The sequence below is a fragment of the Micropterus dolomieu genome, linkage group LG13 (assembly GCF_021292245.1).
Source record: "Micropterus dolomieu isolate WLL.071019.BEF.003 ecotype Adirondacks linkage group LG13, ASM2129224v1, whole genome shotgun sequence".
Lineage (NCBI taxonomy): Eukaryota > Metazoa > Chordata > Actinopteri > Centrarchiformes > Centrarchidae > Micropterus > Micropterus dolomieu.
Window position 1 is genome coordinate 6,787,092 of NC_060162.1, and position 25,195 is coordinate 6,812,286.

The 25,195-nt window shown below is 39.2% G+C and overlaps 2 protein-coding genes across 3 annotated transcripts in view; both read left to right on the plus strand.

Moving 5' to 3' along the window:
- The window catches only part of fcho2 (FCH and mu domain containing endocytic adaptor 2), a 41,949-nt gene extending 38,523 nt beyond the window's left edge, over positions 1 to 3,426 (plus strand). For both annotated transcript variants that reach the window (XM_046066626.1, XM_046066627.1), the window contains exons 23-26: positions 94 to 293; positions 407 to 471; positions 590 to 754; positions 852 to 3,426. In XM_046066626.1, coding sequence (XP_045922582.1) covers positions 94 to 293; positions 407 to 471; positions 590 to 754; positions 852 to 874 — 453 coding nt within the window. In that variant the 3' untranslated portion in view covers positions 875 to 3,426. The remainder of the gene's footprint in view (positions 1 to 93; positions 294 to 406; positions 472 to 589; positions 755 to 851) is intronic.
- Positions 3,427 to 4,285: 859 nt separating this feature from the next.
- tmem174 (transmembrane protein 174) lies at positions 4,286 to 21,237 on the plus strand. Its single transcript, XM_046067609.1, is given in 3 exon segments — positions 4,286 to 4,330; positions 10,676 to 11,235; positions 21,039 to 21,237. Coding segments are annotated over 3 exon segments (804 nt in total).
- Positions 21,238 to 25,195: the final 3,958 nt, after the last annotated feature.

Here is a 25,195-nt window from a genome sequence, read left to right on the forward strand (position 1 = left end):
CAGAGGATACTGGGAAAATCACGCAAATTGCTCAAACTCAAAGCAGCTTTGTTCATATTTAGTTGTACAATTCCATTATACTGCTGTGTTCAGGTGCTGTCTGATGGGATCCATTCCACTCCTCTCAACCTGGCCATATACTGGAAGTGTACACAGAGTACGTCAGACCTGCGGGTAGACTACCGATACAACCCGGAGTCAATGGCCTCCCCTGGTCCGCTCACCAATGTACAGATTTTAGTGCCTGTTGATGGAGGAGTCACCAATGTGCATTCTCTGCCCAACTCCATCTGGTAAGATGTGGCAATTGTTATATCAGGAGGTATAAAGGTGTAAGACACTGAAAAACATTCTTTCTTAGTTAAACAGAAGCGGCTTATGTTGTTATTCCTTTTTCTTTTTTTAGGAATGCAGAGCAGAATAAGTGTCTGTGGAAGTTGAATGACATCTCCGAAAAGTCTGAAAATGAAGGTAAATAATTGTTCTCTTCTTTGTTTGCAAGTCGAGGCAACTTTTGGCGAAAGTATATGGTGAGGCAAATAGCTCGATCTATTGGCAAGTGAGTGTATTTGTTTGTGTTTGACCGCAGGTGCTGGGTCCCTGAGGGCCAAGTTTGAACTGTCAGATGGACCATCGAACCCCTCCACTCTGGCTGTGCAGTTTATGAGTGAGGGGAGTACCCTGTCAGGAGTGGACATGGAGCTGCAGGGGACCGGATACAGACTTTCTCTCAACAAGAAGAGATTTGCCACAGGTATGTAGTAGACTTGATTATCCACATGTACCTGATACTGTTTTTTTTCCAGTGCATCAGCAACTCAAACTGCACATATTTTGTTGGTTTTTTTTAGGACGTTATATGGCAGATTGCTGAGGTGACCTACTACTCTGGTTTGAAAGGAAAAAAATCTCGCTTGACACAGAAGTTGGCAACTTTGCAAGGCTTCCTGAACCTCTGGGTCCATCTGAGCACAATCGTGCAAGCGAGAATCTCACTATAATTAAACAGCACTGAGTATTGAACACTGTTAAAAAAAGACATTAAGATGAGCTTTCAGGAAATGTGTAGATATGAAGTCTGATAATGCTTTCTGATCAGTTCACTTTTGTATAGTCAGAAACAATTTATGGATTAGATATAAATCTATATTGTATTTGAAATCATAAAAAAAAGAAAAAAGTGCACTAACAATCTTTCAGTTCCTTCTTTTTCTTGTATATTCATTTTCCAAGAGCCTATAAGGAATATATAACAACCTTCTCCCTCCGAATTGTAAATATTCTGCTCGACCAGCTCTGACTCAACTCTCAAATCTGTTTTGTTTACTGACTTCCTCTCTTTCTCCTCACAATTTGTCTTTATTGATCATGTGCAATTAAGGTAGAATCTGTCTTAAACAGCGCTCACACACTTGACCTTTTAAAATAACAATGAAGTTCTTTCAGACAAATGCAAAAAAAGATGTGACCTCAGTGCCTCCTCCTATACTATAGATTAATAGGCAACAAAAGCATAAAAGTTTTACCCAAATTTGGGTTTCCAGATTTAAGCTACTTTTCTCTGTGATAAAATGCATGTTTTTTTTTTAAAACAATCACCCCCAATGGGGTCTGTGATCAGTGTGGTCTTTTTAGAATTTGTTCCCCTTGTAAATCCCCCTTTCAGTCATGGTTAGTATTTTCAAATATTTTTAAGCCCTTAATTTTTATTCTTCATAAAAACAAAACTTGCTCAGCAATCTTGACTGTAAAACATTGTGTTAAATGTTAGATGCTTTAAGAAAAATCAAGGGACGCTACCCCAAATTTAACTTGCAGCCTTTTTTACAAACTGGCAGTGCTTTTTTAATCACATTTTTGTGCCCTATTAATGGAGAAATGTGCCTGAACTTAACTTTTCGTTCATCTTTTTTTATACTACAGCACAGTTCATGAGAATTGCACCAACAATGTGCCAGTTGTGTTTGTTACGCCTTTATTTGGATGCTGAAGGGAAAATGTCTCCTCTTTTTACAACCTAACTGTCTTCCAGAAATGAATAAGTCATGTTTGCCTTCTGTGATTGAGTTTGATCATTGAACTCTTTTATATCTTGTCTTTTTTATTCAGTGCTTGTCAATTGACCTTCACCTCATATACTCATTGTCCAGTACATGATGTGACCAGTAGCACAGTAAGGCCAAATTAATGATCGATATGCCTTATCACAACTACGTGGCACTGAGTTATCCAGTGCTGTTGCAAGTGGCTAGATATTATGACACAGTACTGCCATTGCCCTGTGATAGATTACTGACCTGTCCTGTCCTTCAACCCAGTGCATGCTGGGATAAGCTTCAGCCTTTTGAAACTATAAACAGTAAAAGTGGGTGCTGAACATGGATGGATGGATGGATGAAACATAGCCACATTTGACTCTTGGTTCATTCATTCTTGTCTTTTACTAATGAAGGCTGCTGCTGGAGAGGCTGTTATACTTGTTGACTGAGTATTTGTATGTTGTGTAGGAGATTTTTCATTGACCTCAACCATGTAATGGTCCTTAAATTGGTTAATGTGTTGGTATGTGACATGTCTGGAGATGCGATTAGTTGCCTGGAAGCTGTGATTGAAATATGATAAAAACCTTTTAGGGCTGGAGTTTCATACACTGTGCATCACATGGCCAACTGACCTCTCAGATACAGTTTTAGGAAATCATTTGTCACATCAGGCTTTTGTTTTCTTTTTTGTTTTCTCTGTCCACTGCTATAGAACATGGCTCAAAATAGTTTTTAACTTGGCAGTACATGATTCATCTAATGTCTAAACTGATCATTTACTTGATTTCATTCATATCTGGCCAGGGTGATTACATGTAATGACCAGTTTTTAATGTTTTAATGTTATGCCTTTAAAAATAAGGCAGACATTAATCTTAAATGGATGATGGAAATTTCTATTTAAATTGTGTCTGTTGAATTTAAATTTTGTATCTCTCTCTGAACTTTAATCAGCCAAATGTTTGAAGGTAGTTGAAATGATTGCGTTTACATAAAATCCTCAAATTGTAGCACCAGACATTTGTACAGTGTTCTCCTAAATATATCAGTGTTTTTGGTCAGATGAGCCGAAGGCATTAAAAATATAGCACAAAGATTCTGTAATTGTATTCCAATATAAGCAAGCTGGTTCTTGCTGCCCCTACAAAACCTTTAAAATAAACTTACAAGGCTCCTCTTTTCATCACTTTCACATTCTTTCTTTCTTTGTATGTTGTATTAAACAGAGTTTAAAGAGAGCAAAATTGTGTAAATGATTCTCATAAATTGTACATTTTTACCAATATCTCAGCCACTGTTGTCTCTACTTTATGATTTCTCATTGTGCCTGTATTAAATGTGTAATATATGAATATATACAAATATATTAAAATTACTAAGTGTGTTCTGTGTGATTTCTGTGAGCTGGAGAAGATAAATTTGAAGATCTAGTAAGAGCATCAATCGCGTACATTTGCTTTCCCATGCTAACAACATGGCTTTAGGGATGGCAAAGTAATTTGGTCTGTTCACCACTTTGGTCCAGACCGAAAAATCTCTTGAAGTACTGGATGGATTGCCATGAAATTTTGGCATTTGGGGTCCCCGGAGATGGAGCCTGGTGACTTTGGTGATCCCCCTGACTTTTCCTCTTGCTATATTGGTAGGATTTATCTTTCATAACATTTTGCACAAACTTTCATGGTTCCAAGCCAGTCAATCACTTTTTATTTAAAGGTCAGAATAAAGATGCAGCATGGTCCCAATAGACTTTACAATTAAAGGCAATATATAGGACAGACAGCAGATAAAATAATACAAGGAAACAACCACATTGAAAACATTGTTGTTAAAGGGATGTTAAAAAGGTGTCAGTTTACCCTAATTTGTCCAGTACTTTGGTTTATGACTAAATACCTGCAAAAGTAAAGACATTCCCATTTGTATCAGTTGTACTAGTCTTTAGTAATAATAAACATGTTTTTTTGTTGCTGTGCCTAACAAGGCTGTAGACTTTAAGTCTTGTTCACACCAGTGTAGATCCAGACTATAGGTAGCAATTATGCGTACTGCTGGAGCATGTTTAAAGTATCATGGTCAGACTGGATATGTCATCCTTATTTCAACACTATAAAATATGACAGCTGTTTAAAAATGTGTAAATATACTGACATTAGGCAGGTGGAGCGCTCTTAAGAGGACATAATGTCCACCTGAGTAGCTCTTTGCATTGTCAGGTCATCATGGGAACGATAAGACCTAACATGTTGACAGGTCTGTTTTCTCAGAAGCACATTAAAACTTCTAACCCAGAAAGCTACAATATTTCTCAACTTAAATGGTTTCCGTGTGACTATATGAGATAATTGTATAGAGTTTTGTGTAGTTCAGTTTATCTCAAAGAAACAAAAAATACACTTGAAAGACTCAAGAGCAACATCTCAAAAAAGAAATGACCCCACATGGTAGAAATTTGGGCAAGGTGGAAAGGTGAAACATTTGAAAATCACACTGAAATGACCTGAATTGACACGGATAGAGGGGGGAAAAAGTAGTGTCTTGGAGTGAACTGGTCCTTTAAAACCCTCTAAATCCCCTGAACATATACAGACTTTACTGACGAAATGTTGCAGACTGAAAGGTCAGAGGTTGCATTAGTACAGGATAAAAACAAGCAAATTATTGCGTGTTTTTTTTTTTGTGACCATAAGCCATGTCAAAAGGTTTGCATTAAAACCTCTACCAACATTCCGGATGATGGAGCATGACGCTTGAAGACACAACCACACGTGTTACTAATGTAATGTTTGCACTGCAAGAACCTCATGCAGTGCTTTGCTTAGGAGGATGTAGCCTATGCATGACTGTGCGTATATGCTCAGCACTACATCAACACCTTGTGCATATTTATACACTCAGTCATTCCTTGTGTCCCTCTTCCTGAAGACCTCCTCTTTGCTGTTTGAAATACACTGTCTGGGTGCCTTTTCACAGCCACATGTGTGAGCCATCAGGGTTGACTTTACTTTTCCCTGTCCACTTCACTCAGACGAAGAGGAAGAGATCTTAGGGTCTCTTGTGTATGTTATTCTCTGAAAGACCAAAATGATGTATGTGAGCTGAAGTCATATCCTAAAATTGTGTCAGCCCATATGTTGACTCTTATATGTGGCCAGGCATTTTATGCAACTTTGGAGGATTGGTGAATTTCATTGTGTGCTGTCATGGTAGTAGACTAACAAAGTGAAATGTGACTGAGAGAGCTTACATTTTGGGAACTATGCTTATTAACTATACTTAGGATAAAACGTGTAAATTAATGAGGTTTAGTGGTGCTGGTAGGCAGATTTTATTATCTATGGACAGAGCCAGGCTAGCTTTTCCCCCCTGTTTCCAGTTGTTATGCTAAGCTAAGGTAACCAGCTGCTGCAGCTTCATGTTAACCAGAGAGACACGAGAGTGATAGCAATCTTCTCATCCGTCTACATTTTCCAAATTGTTGAACTATTCCTTAAAAACTGACATTCTGGGTTTTGGGATGGTCGAACTGCCTGTGTCTGGTGTCGATTGAGAGAGGCTAAAAGTCAGAATCAGCTCCGTGAAACAGTCAGAGCAGAGGGAGCATTTAGTCTTTTTTGTCCACCATCACCGTTATGTTTGTCCAAAGGCCCACTGGAGCCATAGACTTGAGTTATTCTACAATCCAGAGAGCGAGCCCCACATCAGTAACATTTATGGACAATTTATAATTGATGTGCCCATTTGATCTCCCTCTTCACCTCGAGGAAAACCATCTGAACAAACAAGGATGGTGTAAGTTTATTGCAATAATATGGATTCTTGTCCTCTGCTTCTCCTGCTCATTTCAAAACCCAGAAGACTTCTTTAGAATAACTCAACCCTGGACATGTCAGACTCACATCCAAAGGCATCTGTCACATCTTCCACTCAGCAAGCAGAACTCTGTCAACTGTCCCCCCTGGTAATACAAATATGAACACAATTCACTGTTAACAAAACTGACAGGGAATTTATCACTGCAAAAGGACAAACAGCTTTAATCTGGCTGACACTGGAAGATCACAAGCTTTGCAATCACTCAGTCACATTTAAAACATGCCTTTGATGGTAGTGACAGGAGTATGTTAAATAGCCTACTGTTTAGCAAAGGTCTCTGGTATCGAACCATGTGTCCACAGGTATACTACATTCACATCGTATTCACCTTAACCACTTACAGCCTGGTTTCAGTCTTGAAACAAATTAGCAGGCTTACTGTATTGTTCCCAGCCCAAAATCAAATTGTGAAAAAGAACACAATTACCGGCTGATGTTGTAAATGACAACTCTCTAGCTATGACTGAGTCACCCTCCTATAGACATTGCAGATATCAGTCCTGGTCAAACATCTGGTCACCTTCCCTAAAATCCAGGCAAAGGACTAGAAGAGCTAATGGCCGTCTCATAATAGGTTTCTGTGTTGTGTTCTGTGTAAGTCATCAGAGGCCTTGAGTTTGAGAGGCAGACCTACGTATACATTCTTTGCAGCTGCTGGGCAACAATAATCTGCCCAAAAAGGCCAAAACAAATACTTGCACATGTCATTCCCAAATGTTCTTTTATTCTACATGGACATGACAGTGTTCGTTACACATTACAGATGATGATGGTGTGTGTCGCATAACAGTGGAGGGGGTTAGAGACACCACTTGTCCCCCACTTATAATTCGGTCCTTTCAGGTGAGGATGCCAATGATGGTCATTCAGACATTGCCTCGGGGGGCTCTGTCTTTACAACATCCAGGAGCACGAGCCAGTGGTATCGATCATCTTTGACAACAATCCCACAGATGTTGAATAGCTGAGTTTTCCTACCAGTCAGTCAGAACTGAAGAAGTCTTTCAGATGAGGATGAAAGTACCTTCAGCAAAGTCTGGTTGCCCTTGATTTTAACCTTCTTTGGATAACTATGACCTGGATGACTGAGAACCTTTACAGAAATGGTGTGTGTGTGTGTGTGTGTGTGTGTGTGTTTTCATTGACCTACTGTATTTGTTGATAAGCCAGAATATAGCACATTACACTAATAGAGCCTCTCTGTGAAAAAAAGGAGTGCATTTAGTAGTTCCTCTTTCTCTGTCCTGTGGAAAAAGAAATGACTTTCTCTTTGCAATGAAATTTTCACACTTTTCTTTTAAGATTGTACACAACCTGATTTACAAATTCATTACCTAGACTTCAGTTGTAGCTGGAAGTAATTAAATCAAGCCTTCTGCTTGGCTGGTGTCAGAGAGACTAGTTGTGTATCCCTTCACCCTCCTTCTTTTGCACATTTAAGACACTGAGTCAGGTGATATGTAAAGCCTGGGGTTAGGTAAACACGATGAAACTGCAATAATTGTATTACCCGGCAACTTCAAACAGACTGAAACAGAAATACCACTGTGGTGAATGTACGGTGGATTTTTCCTGACCACCACTAGAACGGTGAAACGATTGACTGGATGTAAAAATCCAGATCCATTGAGGAGACACTCAGAGTCCCGTCCACTGGCAGATTCCACTGCTTTATCTGTACTGGGAAGAGAGTGGACCCTTCCGTGCCATGTTCACAGAGACACGTCACAGGCTATTTGTCATAGTACGCATGTGGGTGTGAGTGTGTGTGTTTGGGGGAGGGGATGACTGAGAAATGCTCACATCTTAATTCCTACTGTGATCCTTCGGACCTTCTTTATTGACCCAGCAGAATCTACCATTGCAATTGTATTGAATTTCTACGAATGTGATAAAGGACCACACAAGTTCCTTATAATTTGAGGATAACAGACAACATTATGGCTGTTTTCTAGTCGAGTCATATCAATTTTGTTTTTATAGCATAATATCATAAATCACACATTTGCTTGAAAGGGCTTTACAATCTGTTCAGAATTTGACATCCTCTGTCCTGAACAGTGTTGGACAGTCACGGGTCACTCCATTCTTCGCCAGATGTCTGCGTCACTTAGCGCCTCACCTGTTTCTCCGCTGCCTCATATTAGATAGATAGATTACAAATATATATGAAGAATATGGGTCCCGTTTGACAATGAGCAACTTCTAGGTGCGACCATAAGAGACAACACAAGGACACTGTTCACACAAAGTGAGAGAGAGACAAGAGGTGAGGTTTGGTCACTTTCCTGCACAACTAAGCTCAGCTTCAGTCCCCACCAGGTAAAAAGAGGGGTGAATCTGGGGGCACATGTGATGCTTTGGTGAATTAAGGAAATGGATGGATGTGGGAGGAGTTAGGGTTCTCCAATTAGTTAGCAGTGGCATCATTGTTTAATGCAGTGGTCCTCCAACCTCTTGTACCGGATATTTGACATGTAGCTGCTTTGTGACTATTTCGGATCCAAACAAAGCATCTGTATAGATGTCGGACAGATGTGCTTTTAAAGGATGGTGGCAGAGCTCAAGTGAAATGAAGCAAAAGCCCAGGGGATCAATACACCCCAGTGTGAGTCAACAGGAGACACACACACAGATCTCTCCTTCCGTCCAGAGAGGAAATGTTCAGTCCATAAATATTTGGAGTTTGCTAATTGAAAGAATATGTGCAGCTTCAGTTCTGGGGGGTTCTTTAAACACTGCACTCATATGGATTCTTTGTATAATGATCTGTTCCTTTGTTCAGTAGTGCCAAGTGAAATGAGCTGAGGCTGTGGTAAACATAAAGGCAGACACGCACACACATATTCAAGGACATAGATACACACAGGTCAGGTATGATCAGGCTGGTATTGTGGGTTTGATGGTCAGTTGTTTCCTTCTGAAGACCTTTTGCTTTGCATGCATTGCGCATGATCCTGCCTTCCGACTGGCAGGATTTTTACACGCAGTGTGGATGTGATTTTATGTAGGCAAAGGCAAGTTGTGCGCTGGGAGAAGAGCAGACTGCTATGAAATTCAACAGAAAAACTTGTTTGCATGTTGCTGTGTTTGCATTCAGAATTAAAAATTCATGAATGCAGGTGTTTCTTTTCTGTAGACACACACATGTCTAGCTGTGTTGCAGACTGCTCAGCTGCAGCATATGGAGGAGACACTAACAACAAAATGAGACTACAGTGCAGGAATAGATTTGTAAGCTTTGTCACACACCCATAAAAGGAGATTTAAACTAATAGAGTAGAGCTTGTCATACATTGGGAGAACAGGGAGCTTTAGCAAACTCCATGTGTTGAGTCTCTTTGAGTGGGACGTCTCCGTGTTACATGTAGGTTTCACTTTCTGTGCAGCTCATTTAGTCTCTGACTGTATCACGTATAGCGGGATGTGTTTTTAAGCCCTTCCACTTAACATGCTAGATTGTTGAACTATTGCAGCATGAGCTGTCGCTTATACGTTATGCATAACAGCACAGATGGGAAACATGTCTGTGTTAAATGACATGTGACAAGGTGGACTTCAGATCTCATTCTATGCATGCAGTACTATCTCTGTCTTATTTTTCTGCCTCTCAGACAGACCTCAAACACACCAAATCTTCTCTCATGATCTTAATACTTCAGGTTAATACAAAACGCTGCTGCACGCATTCTGACTAGAACTAGCAGGAGAGATCATATCACTCCTGTTTTAGTATCTATGCACTGGCCCGGTAGAAATTGACAACTGATTTCAAAATAGTTCTTCTTACACACAAAGCCCTTAATGGTCAGGCACCATCCTATATGAAAGAACTCCTTACACCATACTACCCCACTAGAACGCTCCCAAAATGCAGGGCTTCTTGTAGTGCCTAGGGTCTCTAGATGTAGAATGGGAGCCAGAGCCTTTAGCCATCAGGCACCTTGGCTGTGGAATCAGACCCCTGTTAGGGTTTGGGAAGCAACCAACATTTCCATATTTAAAAGTAGGCTAAAAACTTTTCTTTTTAGTAAAGCTTTTAGTTAGGGATGGTTTTTCTTTATTTTGTGAGAAGGCTTATAGTTTGGGCTAGTTTTTATACATATTAATTGTCTATTTTATTTTATTGTATTTATTATTAGTTTTATAATTGTGTATCTTATGTGTTGTTTTCTGTAAAGTGTACTGGTACCACACAGCTGGTGATTTTACACTTTAAATAAATTTGAATTTAACTTTGACTTTGACCACATAGGGTTTTTTGTTAATAAAAATAGATCATTTAACTGTATACTTACCATTGTTTACTATTTTGTGGTGTAAGAGTATGTTTATTGCATTAACATTGTTCCATAATTTGTCCTAACACACTTTTCTGACATGATCTGCCTAAATTTTCCAACACTACTACGTTATTCAGTTTCAATTTTAATGTTGACTGATAGGGGTACACCATGTTCTTATAGGCAACACAATTCAAGTGCAGGTTAACATATAACTTCTCCAGCTGGCTGGGAAGTGTATTTTGAGTTACTCAGTGTTGATTCAGTTGGACTTGGTGTTCACTGTTAGAGGCAGCATGATTCAGTTTGAGTGTCTACGCACATGTGACACCCAGGGGACTCATGGACCAACAAGGACCCCAAATTTTCTGGACTAACATGGTGGTGCAAAGCCCTGTAATGGAGACCAACAGTGCTAGAAATCCTACAGCAGTCTCCTGTGGGCCACCTGATGACCCGACTCGGATGGTAACACCTGTTCCACGCCCTTTTCAGTCAGACATTTCGCTGGATGGCGAGAAGGCTGGAGCCGTCCTGCTGTTCTCAGGAGTGTGTCTAGCCCTTGTGGGTGTCACTTTCACCGCCATTGGCTGGCATTACTACCTAGCCAACCCCAACTTTGAGTGGACCCAACTGGTGGGCCCCATCTTGATTGCTGTCGGAGGTACTTTCATCCTTACCGGTGTCTGCAAGTTTGGGATCATTCCCTGCTGGCCCTGCAGACGGTGTGATGAAGAGGTACTTGTAATGCCAGTGATGGAGCATACCTCAACAGGACATTCTTTTACATTAAGCGGTATAACGCAACCAACTTTGTTACATGGTGCCACGACAATGTTTTGTATTCCACCTTTGTCTAACTTTATAACCCAGGATGTGCGCCAGAGCATTGATTCCCAGACTGGCAGGTCTGTGAATGGCATCCTTGCAGCCTTTCCTCCACATGATGTGTTCTGTGTGGATAACTCAGCTCTCACAGCAGGAGAAGAAGGCAGCTCAGCTCACAGCACGGAAATAGGCCACAGAAGACTCAGGTAGGGAACAGTGCTTACATGACAGACATTGCTCCAACTTTTGAGGAAGCACAAACCTCTAGGAAATAATGTTTTATTCCTGTTGGGGTTCGCCATTTCTTAAACATGATGTTATGAGGAACCTGTGGTTTTACAGAACAGGATCATGCATCACTTAAACAAACAAAGACAAAGATCATCAACAGGCAATGGATTGGGCAACGTGTTGACACTAAAGCAAATAAAAGCGGCGGAGAGTCCATTTCAAGTTAGATCTGAGTGTGTAAAAAACTCACAGCTCCTCACGGTGCTCAATTAAACAGACATAGCATACCAGAGTTAATTTCTTATTAACCACAAGATCGCTTTCCACTTGGCCCAAAGTGTTTTTGGCCCGTCAACACTCTCTCAGTCAATTTTGGTGCAATTCATCTTTATAATAGTCAACACACTGGTATTGATTCACGTAAATTACTGTACTTTGAGAAATTTGTCACGTGAGTTCTGTTTTTTATCACTCTGAAAAAGAAAGAAAACAGATTTTTTTAGTTAAGAGGGGAAAATGTTGAGGAGAGCTAATCAGCTTAACATTCATAAAATAAAATAAGCCATGTGTCAATGAAATGAGGACAATTAAGACCAAAATAGCTCCCCAATTACTCATTTAATCACCCTTTGCTGTGTTAACATTCACTGAAGTCTTTCTAGCTCAGTCGTTTCATCAAAATGTGGCCCGTACGGTGCAGAATCAACAATATGGTGTCCTATCAAAGGCATTTCACAGTGTATATGTGCTCTGTAAACAAAAAGCTAATTGTGGCGTGAATTTCTAGTCCATCATATTTTCCCACCTGTTCCTAAAACCAAGTGCTGGGGGGAACATAACATTATGTATTGTCATAAAAAATGTTTCTTTCCACTAACTGCAGGATCCCATTTATTTGAAATCCAATCAAAATATCCTTGGACAGATGTCCTGCTAAACACAAAGCCGCATTCCATTAGTGGAAAGTTACAAGTTTTCACTTTCTTTTATTGTTTTTAGACAATTACTCCCAGCAGGATTCCAGGAAAGTAATTCACTTTAATATAAACAGACAGCAGGAATAATACAGTTAACCTAGGATAACCATAAACTGCTGCCCCTATCATATGAACACATGCTCTGCTCACCAGCTCTCACTTATGTTGTCACAACTTCTGACCTGTTCCATTGTGTTTCCACTGGTTAATGCCAAATAGAGGAATGATCAAAGGAGAAATTGCTCAACCTCAGTGTTTTCTTTTAAAGGGCAATAAGCTTCCTAACATTTGCTTTAAGCATAACCAATTGGGCCTATAAACATTTGGATATTAACCAGCTATTCTCTTATACCCATGCCTGCCTGAGATATGTCTGTTGGTTCCTTGTAGGAATGAGAAGACAGAGGATGAAAGAGGATGTGGCAACGAGAGCGTCTCTACCTGTTTGAGTCCACCTGCATATGAAGACATCTACCCTTCCTTTAATGAACACAATCCGACATAAACGCCTCCTGAAACTCGTTAGGGATTTCATGTCTTTCTTAGCTGACATTCTTCCTCTTTCTTGTTAACACGTTCAAGGACAACACCTCAGATTTTTTACAATTTATGGACACACTCAGCACTATCTGAGGGCTCGAAAGTTTTGGAATCTTAGAGATACAAAATTTATATTCAGCATAAAACACACACATTTACCCAGTGCTTGATGTCTCTCAATTACTGCACAAGCCACTGTGCACCCCCATTAAATGTTGGCAGAGGAAATGCTGAAACATACATGGGACAATTTAACAGATATACTTTAAAAACCTTTTTTTAAGGTTGTAGAAAATTAAGATCAAAAGAGGAAAAAGTCATAGTGAGCAAATCTCTGCCAAAATGTTTAGAATGGCAATGAATATACTATACACAATGAATATACTATACTACTACTACTACTACTACTACTACTACTACTAATAATAATAATAATAATAATAGTTAATGGATCTTGGGCAATCCACTCAGATTTAACTGAAGTGTTCTATTTATTTCCTGTTTTTCTGAAGGATCATTCAAAAAATGCAACTAAATGCAAGAGTTTACTGGGGAGTATGCTGTTGCATTTGCAGGATAAACACAAGTGTCACTGCACCACATGGGGGCAGAAACACTGAGGAAATCAATATACCTTCACTCACCAGTCAGGGGGTCTTTACCAGGATTAGAGAAGCCCATAGTATAACAACAAGATAACAACAACAACAACAACAACAACAACAACAACAACAATAATAATAATAATAATAACAATAATAACAATAAGGCAAAACATTTGTCAATAAATAAAACGACCTTTGCCCTTTTCATTTGAGGCTTACAACAATGATTAGGCTGCATTGTTATTTTGCACCGTACCTGCTCTGTAACTTTTATTCTCGATGGTCTTCACACTGCCTCTGCCTCAGCGACCATAACGACTGTCGTTACAACAGCCAGGAGCACTAATGAACCAAGCGGTATCTGTCCTGTCCGCCATACCAGTCAGTCAGAACTGAAGAAGCCTCTTAGACGCAGAGGCGAAACGTCTTCGAGTATCTTCAACCAAGTCCAATTGACCTTGATTTTAACCCACCATTTTATTCTCACGGTTTATTCAGCTTTATCTGATTTCTATCTGCTTTTGTTTCCTTTCGTTAAATCTTATATGTGTATTTTGCCTTTTTCATGTTTCACAGTAGGTTACAGCACTTTAAATTGCGTTGTTGAAATGTGTCATACAAATAAACTTGCCTCCCCTAAAACAATCTTTGTTAACAATTAGCCTAATTAACTATTTGCTGTATTCGTTTCGTATGTATATTCCCCCCCCCACCTTGTCCGTGGATTGTAATCTTTGATTGTATTTGTACACGTATGGAAAAAACAACAACAGTAAATTTGCCTAAATGAATGAATAAATGATGTCTGTATAGATGAAGCACAGAAACACATCTGTCTGCAGCATTACATTCCCTAAAGCCAGTGCTAAAAACCTATCTTGTGGTTGCACAGTCAACATAGGCCTAACTTTTATAAAAACAACAACCAATCATTATGTATGTTTATGAATGTATAGATACATTATTATTTTATTTACTATATAATAATAATAATAATAATAATAATAATAATAATAATAATAATAATAATAATAATATAATTATGTAATAAGAACGATTTGATTAATTTATTGTGATAGATATGGGAGCTTTGGGGGAAGTAAACTTTATTTATTTATTTAACTGTTTAAAGTGACACGTTGTTGGCCAATTTTACTCTAAATGATAGAAATGCAGATTGAAAATAGATTATTTATAGTATAAACAAAAATATCTTTGACATTTGGGATTATATTTTGTTTGATGGGCTGCCGGTGTGGACAGTGTCATTACTGGTGCTTCACGAATCACAGCAGCAGGGACGTTTAAACTGAGTTAATCCACTTTTTATTTGGAGGAGAGGTGACATGTCACTGTACGCAGCACGATAAATATTGACTCGATAAATAAAATATTCATTTTCCATCCAACACTTGCTGAAATCTGCTTAAATTAACTGCCGGCTTCGGTCCAAACAGCACGCACATCTTTCCAAAAAACGTCGAAAATTGAAAATTCATAGCAATTTAGATCACATCTCAGGACCTCCTTCAAACTTGTGCCGTTTGCCTGTGCAGATTTGAAACCGCAGCGCAATATGACTTTCATTATTTTTACAGCACAGTAAAATGCGGGTGGCCGACATGGCCCATTATTTCACCATTTTGGAGCTTTGGAGACGATTTATGAAAGTATTACGGAACATGCTGAACGATAACAACTCCGAAATAAAAGAGATGGGGGGAAAGTGGAAATCTTCACCCACAAAGTCCCACGAGAATGTGAGTCCTGATATGAGTTTTAAGGTTATGAATAGGTTATTATCAGTAATTTCGCGGTTAATAATAAGGGAAGCAACTTTATTATTTCCAGCTGGAGATCATTTAAAGAGAAACAGCAACAAAGCTCAATTATTTACAATTATGTACAAAAAAACTGTGCTTGCTGAGATTTTTTGGCAGCTTACAACATGTCCTAATAGCCTACATGATGATTTCTATAATGACACATATAAAAAATGGACAGAGCCCATGAATTTAGTCTCTAACATTAAAGCTCTCTCTGAAGGCAACAGGTGTTTTTCTTTAGTTATTCGTCCCTGCTGGACTGGACCAACTTACTCACAGTCAATATTTTTTGTCACGTGTTTTCCAGGATGATCGTTCATTGTGCGGCCACTAAAGTGGTTTGATTGTGCAGGAGGCCTCTCACTAAACCACATGTGCTCCCAGCTAAACATTTGTGGACGGATTTGGAAACTACATCTGAGATGGCATTCTCCTTTTGAAATCAAAAATACCAGAGGATCAGATAATCCCTGGAAATCACGATTAGACTAGAGTAATTAGCTCTAACCTCAGCTTTGCATGCTGGCAGTGAGTGGACCCAGCCATTGTGTTTGCATTGTTACAGCACCAAACTCCCATATGGGGCATGCTAATAAGACTGAGAAGCCTCTGCAAGTCACAAACAGCTGAAGTTGGCGTTTAGACTGTTGAGCTCATTGTGTGAGGATATTGTTGTAACACTGCACTCAACGTGGAGCTTTGTTTTGACTTCCAGAATCCTACAGCTCATATGTTTGTCGGTGCAGAAAAACGTATTTAAAAAAAAAACTTTATTGCAAGTTTTGTTTCAGCAGTTGTTTAACTTTTAAATTAACAGACACAAAAGTAATTTGTTAACCTCTAAACAAAACATTTCCCCCTTTTGTTTCACCTAATGTTGTTAAAATCCATCTTATTTCTTTAATATATTGTGTTCTTCATGATGTCTTCTTGTTCTAACTCTTCACTGACTTAGTGAAATCTTCAAACCCCAAAAACTAGATTCAGGTTTGCCTGTCATAGGCTATTTGCTATGTTTGGAAACCTTTTCAGCTAGACTTTAAAGTAAACTTTTATGTCGTTACTTATTTCTTAATTGCTAATGAACCCACTGACTTATTACATAACTTAGAATTAAATTTTTTTCATCTGTGTGAAACTGGGTTTTGGTTTTTCTTCCATAATACAAGGCAATAATGACCTCTCGCTTCAGGTTGCATGTATATAAGAGTTATTATCTTTTCTCAGTTTTTTTTAATGTGATGATTTTTTAGTGGCTTAAATAGGTAAAGCTGTGCACTGTCCACAAAAGAGGAAATTATCAGAGAAATGTAGATTGCTCCATGGATTATACAGAAGAATAGAGACACTCTATGGAAAAATCTGTTGCTGTTGAAAAATGTTTTCATTAATGTAAGCATACCACAAACAAAGCTTCATTACTTCTGTCAAAGACAGAAATCCCAAAACCTGGACAAATAAAACCCAAATGTCTTCATGGCTTGACAGCAAGGGTAAAAAGACAAAATATGCTTTCTTGTATTTGAGCAGACTGACCCTTTAAATCTACTTGGCTGTAAACTTTTCACTAAAATGACATGTAAAGAACATGAGCTTCTGTGAGGACATTCCTCATTATTTTGACGGGAGAGGCATATCTGGTGAGCCTCATTCACATTTTCGTCTCCGAGTCCTTTGTGATTATTTTTAGCAGCTGAAAGTGGCTGTTTTCAAAATAAGTTCCTGACTGTATATCAAAAGATCCCAGTGCCACAATGGTGGGCTCGCTCTGTCTGCTTCCATTTCACAGTGTGTTTGTGTGTGTGTGTGTGTGTGTGTGTGTGTGTGTTGGTAAGAGCCTGTTGCAACTACAGGGCATGAAGACGGGGGACAAATGGATTCCATGTTTGTAGGAAAACACGCTGGAGGCACAGGAAAACTTTGTTGTTTATGAAGAACACGTGAAACCAATCAAATCTGAATTATCTTCCTGTTGTTCCAGCTTTTGTCGTTTGCAGTTTTCAGTTCACTCGCCAGCAGTGTCACCACCCAGTGAGCAGGTCTGTGTCTGTGCATGGAAGGTAGAGAGAGTTTACTGGTCACACATGCAGTGAACTCACATGCACCCAGAGACTCAGACATGCATTTAGTATTTTCCACTGTTTTAGTACAGTTATTCTGAAAAATATTTTTTTGAGTCCTCATCCTTTTTTTTTAGCACTTTTTCTAGTGGTGAAAGTGTTAAAAATGCTATTATCAGCTTTATTTAATCCTCTTCATTTAATCCTGAAGATGCTGGAGACATGTTTGCGAGGAGAGCGTCTAACCCTCAAGGGTATTTGATAAATAGTCAACCCACAGGAAATGATTTGCAGACCTCCTCAGCATAATCTGTTTCCATACTCATCTTCGTATGGAGCTGGGCTACACACAAACACAGAGAAAAAACACAATTCCACTTTGCTCTAACACGCAACATATGCACAGACCTACTTACAGGTGCGAGCAAGTTATTTGGAGGCACGCTTACATACGCAAATACCTGCTTACTTTGCTGGAAAACACACATACAATTGCTCCCTCACACACATTTTGAGATAGAGGCTGAGATGACTGGCCCGGTTTTTCCAGAGCTTATGTGGCAAAACTATCAGCTACAATCAAGTCATTTTTCTTTTTTTCATTGACTGTAAGCCATAGACTGTATGCAGGCAAGATAAAGTCATCTCCCTCTCTCTGCCCCACCACCCCACCCCACCCCACCCTCCCTCTCTCTAATAACTTCCCTCTCACAACTTTTTTATGGCCAAACTCCACCTCAGAGAGCAGGTGTTCAGCTCATTCAGTAAGAGCACAGCAAGGTCAGTTTCATCTGCTGTATTATTGGAAATGACCATATATGTGTTAAGAGAGCAACCACAGTGAATCTAGCTGTATTCTGAGTGCTATTACATGTGTCTTCTGTACGGGTCAGTACTTTGTCACACCGCAGGAGGACATGTCATGTGGAAAAAGAGTTCTGAGTCATTTGTGAGAAGTATTTCATTTTGTGTATGATAAGTGGCTTTGGTACTTGGGAATTTTATATTACTTTAACAAGTAAGGGGCTTTAAATGTGGGATAGAAGATTTAATTGACAAATGCAGAAAAAGTTGTCTGTATCACACCATGAACATTCAGGGTTGTGTAACTGAACATTAAAATAAAACTAAAGTGCCACAGAGGAATTTTTAGTTTTCATTTCATTATCATTCATCGCATTACTGTTTAACAGTTCGCATTACATTTTTTTCTATTTCAAAGTCTTTGAAATGTTATAATGCTATAATAATAAAAGTCCTTTCTTGACCTTGAAGTAAGTAGTGTTTTGACAAAATAATCTTAAGGTCCATTTGCTTGCTTTTTCTGCAGCTTTTCATCTCACAGTCTTCATCAGTGGATGGAGTTTGCTCATTTGTTATGGAGTGAAGCTGATAAGAAAAAAGCTGGTAAGTGGACCAAGAGTTAAGATTCTTGTGTCAAGAAAATCTGGTACAGTACTTATCAAACCGAACCTCAAAGTGCACAAGGCAAAAAGTTATTTATATAGTTTTATCTCATCTTAAGATCGTCTGTTGCCTTATTTTTTCATTAGGAAGCACTTTGGGACATTCTGCTCTTGGAGGTGCTATATAAGTAAATTTGACACACTTACATGACACCATAACACAATGTGGACTGGAGACGTGATAGGTGTGGTGCCAGAGTTGTACTACTGGACTTTTGCACAATTATTTGCACAATTCACTTATATAGTCAAAACTATAGTAATGTTTATTTACATACTTTATTGTAAAAATGTTATTTCTCCAATCCATATAATTTCTTTTGTATTACTTCTCAGAATGTTTCTGTGTTGCTGTAACATGTAAATTTCTCCCGGGGCAATAAATTAATGAAAACCATGAGGCTTAAATTGTGTAATAAACATCATGACCTAAACGATGATAGTAATATAATTAGCCGAAAAAGAGATAAAGATAAAAATTTTCCAGGTGGGGAAGAATTTCTTGACAGACTATTATAGAAAACAAATCTGCTATATTGTTTATTTTTGTATTTGGGTTGTTGATGTTGATGTTGTTTTTTTATATGTTGTAATTTATTATTGTTTTTAGTTTGTTATATCTGGCTTATTTGAATTGGTTGGCATTTATCTATATATGTATGAAAAGTAAAGGATTTGGTATTAGTTTTTTACTGTAATGTCTTGTGCGCTATTGGCACCTGCCAAGGGACTGCAGATGGGGATTAGCTTTTAGCTATATCTGGTACAGTACATATATTGTGCATTGTCCCTGTTAAATAAATAAATAAAATAAAATAAAATATATCTGAGACAACCTCATTCTTACGTTAACTTTGTGCTCATGTTTTGGCTTTCTTTCTCGCTAATGACACTTTTGTGTTCCATCAACAGCTCGACACACTGGAGAGAGTATTTTAACATAATAATGTGATACTGAATATATTTCAATATAGGTTGGGGGGAATACTATCTCATTACTACTTGATCCAGCAGTGAAAGGAACTGCAACACAAAGCAAACAGTGAGAAATTATTAACGATCAGTTTATTTACTGGTATAATGGTGATCAATCGCGGATTTACTCAAACAGCCCAGAAGGTGAAAAGAACTTTCCTGGCCACATGAAGTGAACCTGAAAGGACAGAGACATACTTATTTGGCTGAGCGATGCCCCATAAGGATTTCTCTCCCAGCTCCCAGGTTTCCATTCCTCCCTGTCAGTGGATACAACAGTGAGTATAACATTTCACACACACAGAAATTAGGAGCAAGGAGAAAAGTAAACATGAGAGAATTTGGGAGCTGGTTATTTTGGAAAAGAAATCCTGTGTTTGTATTAATATTTCACCTCTGGGAAAACTTCTGTCACTGACAATTTAAAGGGCATGCAGCCAACATTATGTCAATTTGCTGTTACGGCGGTATTTATGACTTTATTGAATTAGTGCAGAAAGTCTGTGGTGGGTCTAGATGTTCGAGGTGGGAGGAGAGGTGAAGGAGGAGAAAAAAGAAAGGGCCGGTTTAGAATGAGGACGGAAAAATCGGGACTTATTTTTGTTTCAAATGTGTTTCCGTCCACATATGGTCCTTGTTTTGGCCTATATACTGAGAATCTCTGAGGTGACCCATGACCCAGCTCCTCAGACTAACATGATTTTGGCTGTCTCACTCTGAGATCAATTCGACCCCGTGTCCCCGAAGTTCAAGGGTCACCTCCAGGGAGCAGCAAATTAACCCAATGTGTCAAACCTGGCATGACACCATGTTCAGCCGAGCTCAGTTTAAATATTCTCCTCATTTCCAGTTGCATGCGTTTGATGTTAAGCCATTTCTTGTCCAGTATTTTTTGTGGGTTATTTTAAATTCTACCTCTCTTCAAAGTTTATGGTGTGTGACTAATTTCCCCCCTTTTAACCTGCCTCATTCTTTTCTGCCGAAATCCCACCCCTTACATGGCAATCACTTCTCCCCTATTCTCCTCTGTCTCTTCTTGTTGCCTGATATCTTCTTCCTTTCTTTCAGGCAGGACCTCTCCTTCTGATCTTCCCTCTCTCTCACCATTTCTCTCTCAGACCAAATCCTTCTCTCTCTGTGTCTCTCCCTGCGGTTAAAGACGTTTCAGTTCAGCTGTCACAAATTATGTTCGCCTGCCCAGCTGTCAAAACAGGGGGGTGTCCCTTTCATTCCACCTCACATACTACGAAAGGAGATGGGAGGGAGGAGGGCTTTAACGCTCATGTTTGGACACAAGCAATTATCTCTAATTATTGTTTTTCTTTTCAGTTTCCCTGTCCCGATGGAGGTCTGACGAGACGAACATGCAATAATCTGCTCCAGTCGTCCAGAATCAGCGGGCCTTCGGAGTCCAGGCTCGGTCCCGGGACTCTGTGGCTTTCATCTCAATGTGAGTCAGGAGTTGATTCAAACATGGAGTGATTGGAGAATTAACCCCTGGGACCCAGCTTTCAATGGGCTCAGCTAAGAGATTATATGTGTTGATGGCAGGCTTTTATATGAACTGGGCTTTCAAAACTTCAGCTGTTAAATCAAGGCATAGGATCTTCACCTTTACGTCTTCAGTATTTGTGCCCCCTCATCTTCCCCCGTACCTCAAGTTTCATCTTTGTATTCCAAAACAGTGCGTGAGACAGAGTAACATTTCTTCTGAAGTGCCAATGGCTCGGCACACAACTTCACAAATTATACTGTACATGTTCAGAGCCGAATGACTCTCATCAGACTGCCACTGGAAGTTTGTGTTTGAAGTGCAGCTTCAGATTCCCGTGACCGTCACTGAGCCTTTGGGATTCAAGCTCTTTTTAGTGCATGTGAAGATATGTGAAATAGTTCTTGAAAGTAAAGGCACACAAACATGAACAGAGCAACAGAAACATGCAGCTGATGTCAGGCGAACTGGATCATCCTCAACATTGTAGTTAATTTGAGTTTGAAGCTGACATCTTTGGTGGTCCTCGCTGGCTTCTAAAGCACTGGGGAAAAAAAGGAAAAAATCGTGTCCGTCTTTGCAGATTTGTACAACATGTTGCATGCATCCTTTGATTTCGCCACGCATGCCAAACCCATAGGATGTTTTGGCAAAACAAAAAGCCACACTTCAAAAATATGACTGACACAAGGGATGTCAAGGGGAGGAAGAAAACAAAATAGGAGACAACAAATTACTAAAAAAAAAGATCACTGAAGATAACAAAACAAATTCAAAAACAGCAGTTGTAGGTTTGGATTTCACTTTCTTATGATGCATAAATTGGAGTCTGGCTTAGCCTCCTTTAGTGTGACCCCCGTCACATGTTGTCCCTAACTATACTGAAAATGCTCAATACTGAGATGGAAATCAATTAATTTCAGTAAATCCATTCAAAATTCTTCATGTCGAGATTAACTTTGCACGGTGCTAGCAAGCTGTCTTGACAGGGCTGACCTTAGTTAAAAATGAGTTAAAAATGGAGGAAGCTATCGTGGCTTAGCTGTGTTTAACATCCACTTTTATTTAACCTCCTCTGTTGGAGTATGAACTGCTCCACAAATGGGATATTTTTTTGTGTCTTGAATAAATTGTAGACTTAACTTTTCCCATTAACGGCTTTGCTAGGATGTTAGAAATTCTCACCAGCTACAACATACCTGCAAGTAGTCCCTACATCGCCAAGCCTCTAGCTCTACCTATTAGCAAAGTTTCACTGATGAATTTCAGTGTGTCACTTTAACCACCTGTAACCAGCCTCTATCATCTATAAGACACACAATATAGCTGAAATCATCATGATACTGTTATGGACATTTTATGATATCGATAGTATAAATGTGTCTCAAGATGGCAAACGTTTGCAAAACTACATTTGAAATGTTCAAATCAATGCGCCTTGTTCCCTTTTCATGCTTTAAATGAGACCAAACTCTTTATACTGTATGTGTAACACAAAAACTTCAGTGACACATTTTGTTACTATTTTATTACGGCCTGCTCAAAATCAGTCATTTGGACCACAGAACTTTGTAGAAGGATTGCAGGATGTATTTTCAAGACCCAAACGAAAAGAATCACATTTCACTTTTCTATCGGAGAAATACAAGAAAGACAGCATGGAAGTTAGCTCATGTGTGATTTAATGGCTGAATCTAAAGCTGATCATCATGAAAAACTCAAACCTCATACTGTATTTGGTCCTACCATAATATACGCCTTTAAATGTGATGTACATTACATGGACCACCGGGGTAAGTATATATGGTACATTCACACATGTAAGCGTGCAAGGTTCCTTTTTGAGCGGAATCATTTTGCCTCTGTGAAAGTCATCTATGTCATTGAAAACCGCGGGCTCTGCCTCATTGAATTATGAGCTTTCCATGTGCTTGATGGATTGAGACCATAATCCTCCCCTCAGGTCTTCATTACAGGACCAAAATGATATTCACGGAGCAAGTGATTGACAAACAAATCAAAAGCAACAGATTATTCAGTGACAATGTGAGAAATTCTTTATTTGAATCCTGATGAACCTCCTTTTTAATCTTAAACCCGTGAGTGGTGGCCAAAGAAATAATTTTTTTGCCACTTGGGGGCAGCAAATAAATGCTGTAAACCAAACACACTGACATATCACATAAACAATTGCTTATTTACACATCCATTTGAAGTAGTGTTTGTGGCAACTTAGCGAATGTAAGTCCAATATTCACATCACCTTCTAGCTCTGGTTTTGGTCTCCAGTAACATCTGAGGGAAATATATGACTCTTCTGCTGCTCCCTTAAGTTCACCAGCTAATAGCTAACTTTATGTGTCCGTGGTTTGGTGCTGGACTGGTATCGCACAATGGGCTTATTTGAGCTTTTTTGCTGAAAACATTCAGCCTGCTGTTGCTGTAAATGAAGCATATATAGCCCTATATAACCCTATATCACAAATCACAATTTGCCTCAAGGAGATGCACATTATATAACGGTGTGTTATGACTGTGTTATGTCAATAACTTTAATATTTTCTGGCAAAGAATGTCTCTTTTTAAGACAGACGGACTTCACCCAAAGAAACGGGGCTCAGAAATGTTAGCTGCTCACATACAACATGTGGTGCGGTCCTCCCCTCAGGACTTAGGCCTACGTGAATGACTAATCATTCATGCAGCACACCTGGACACACCACTGGTCACTGAACAGAACTCTGCCTCACTGCCACAAACAACTGTCTCCTCCTGCTGGCATGTAAAGCCGTCTGCTCCCAGCGTTGTTCCAAAGACTTCTGTTCCTGTCATCATCACGCATAGACCAGTAAACTGAAATGTGCACATCCCACACAGAAATAATAGTGATCTTATAAGGATTAGGACAACTGCACCAACTCCAGCACCCAAGACAAACTCATTTAAAATGGCTCTCTTCACTGTGAGATCTCTGTCAAGTAAGACTTTTATCTTAAATGATTTTATCTTGTCTAGAAAAATCTAGATTTTATGTTTTTAACTGAATCATGGTTGCAAATTAATGACTATAGCCAGCTAGCTGAACTGTGTCCGCCTCAATATGATTGTTTTAGTCAACCGAGGGTCAGTGGTCGTGGTGGTGGCTAGTGAGCGTGTATAGGAAAAATTTTAAATGTCATCAAATACGCTGTGATGAATTTAACTCCTTTGAAGTTCTCACTCTTAAAGTTGGAGGGCTGCAACCTATCATATTTGTTATAATTTATCGCCCCCAAAACCGCCTGGAGGATTTTTATCAGAACTTCCTGACTTTTTATCTACTCTGGTTTCAAATTATGACAGAATTGTTCTTTGTGGCGATTTTAATATTCATGTTGATGACCCCACCAATGTTAATGCAACTGACTTTTTAAATATGGCCACTTCTTTAAACTTCAAACATGTCAAAGGGCAAACACATAACCGTTGTCATACACTGGACTTGGTTTTTACCCTGGGTGTCAGCGTTTCCTCTGTGGAATTAGTGGACATGACCATATCTGACCACAGATATATTGTTTTTAGCTGCGATTCGCCTGTTACTCATGCCGCCTCACCAAGCTCTGTGTGTTCTCGCATCTTTAATGAACAAAGCGTTTCAAAGTTTTGCACATTCTTTCAGAGCCAAAGCCAACACCTGTCTGATTCCAACAGCAACAATCTGGTCGATCACTTCAATCATATCTGCTTGTCGTCACTAAATATTACTGCTCCTCTAAAGGTTAGGCCTACGTCTAAAGCTAGTAAGCAACCCTGGATAAATGACAGCATTCGCAGCCTAAAAAGGGAATGCAGGAAAGCAGAGCGCAGATGGAAAAAATCCAGTCTCCAATCCCAGTCCATTACCTCAGTCTGAAGGATTTATTAATTAACTACAATAACATGGTTAAGGATGCGAGAACACACTATTTTTCTGAACTCATTACTACACATAAACACAATCAGACTGTGGATC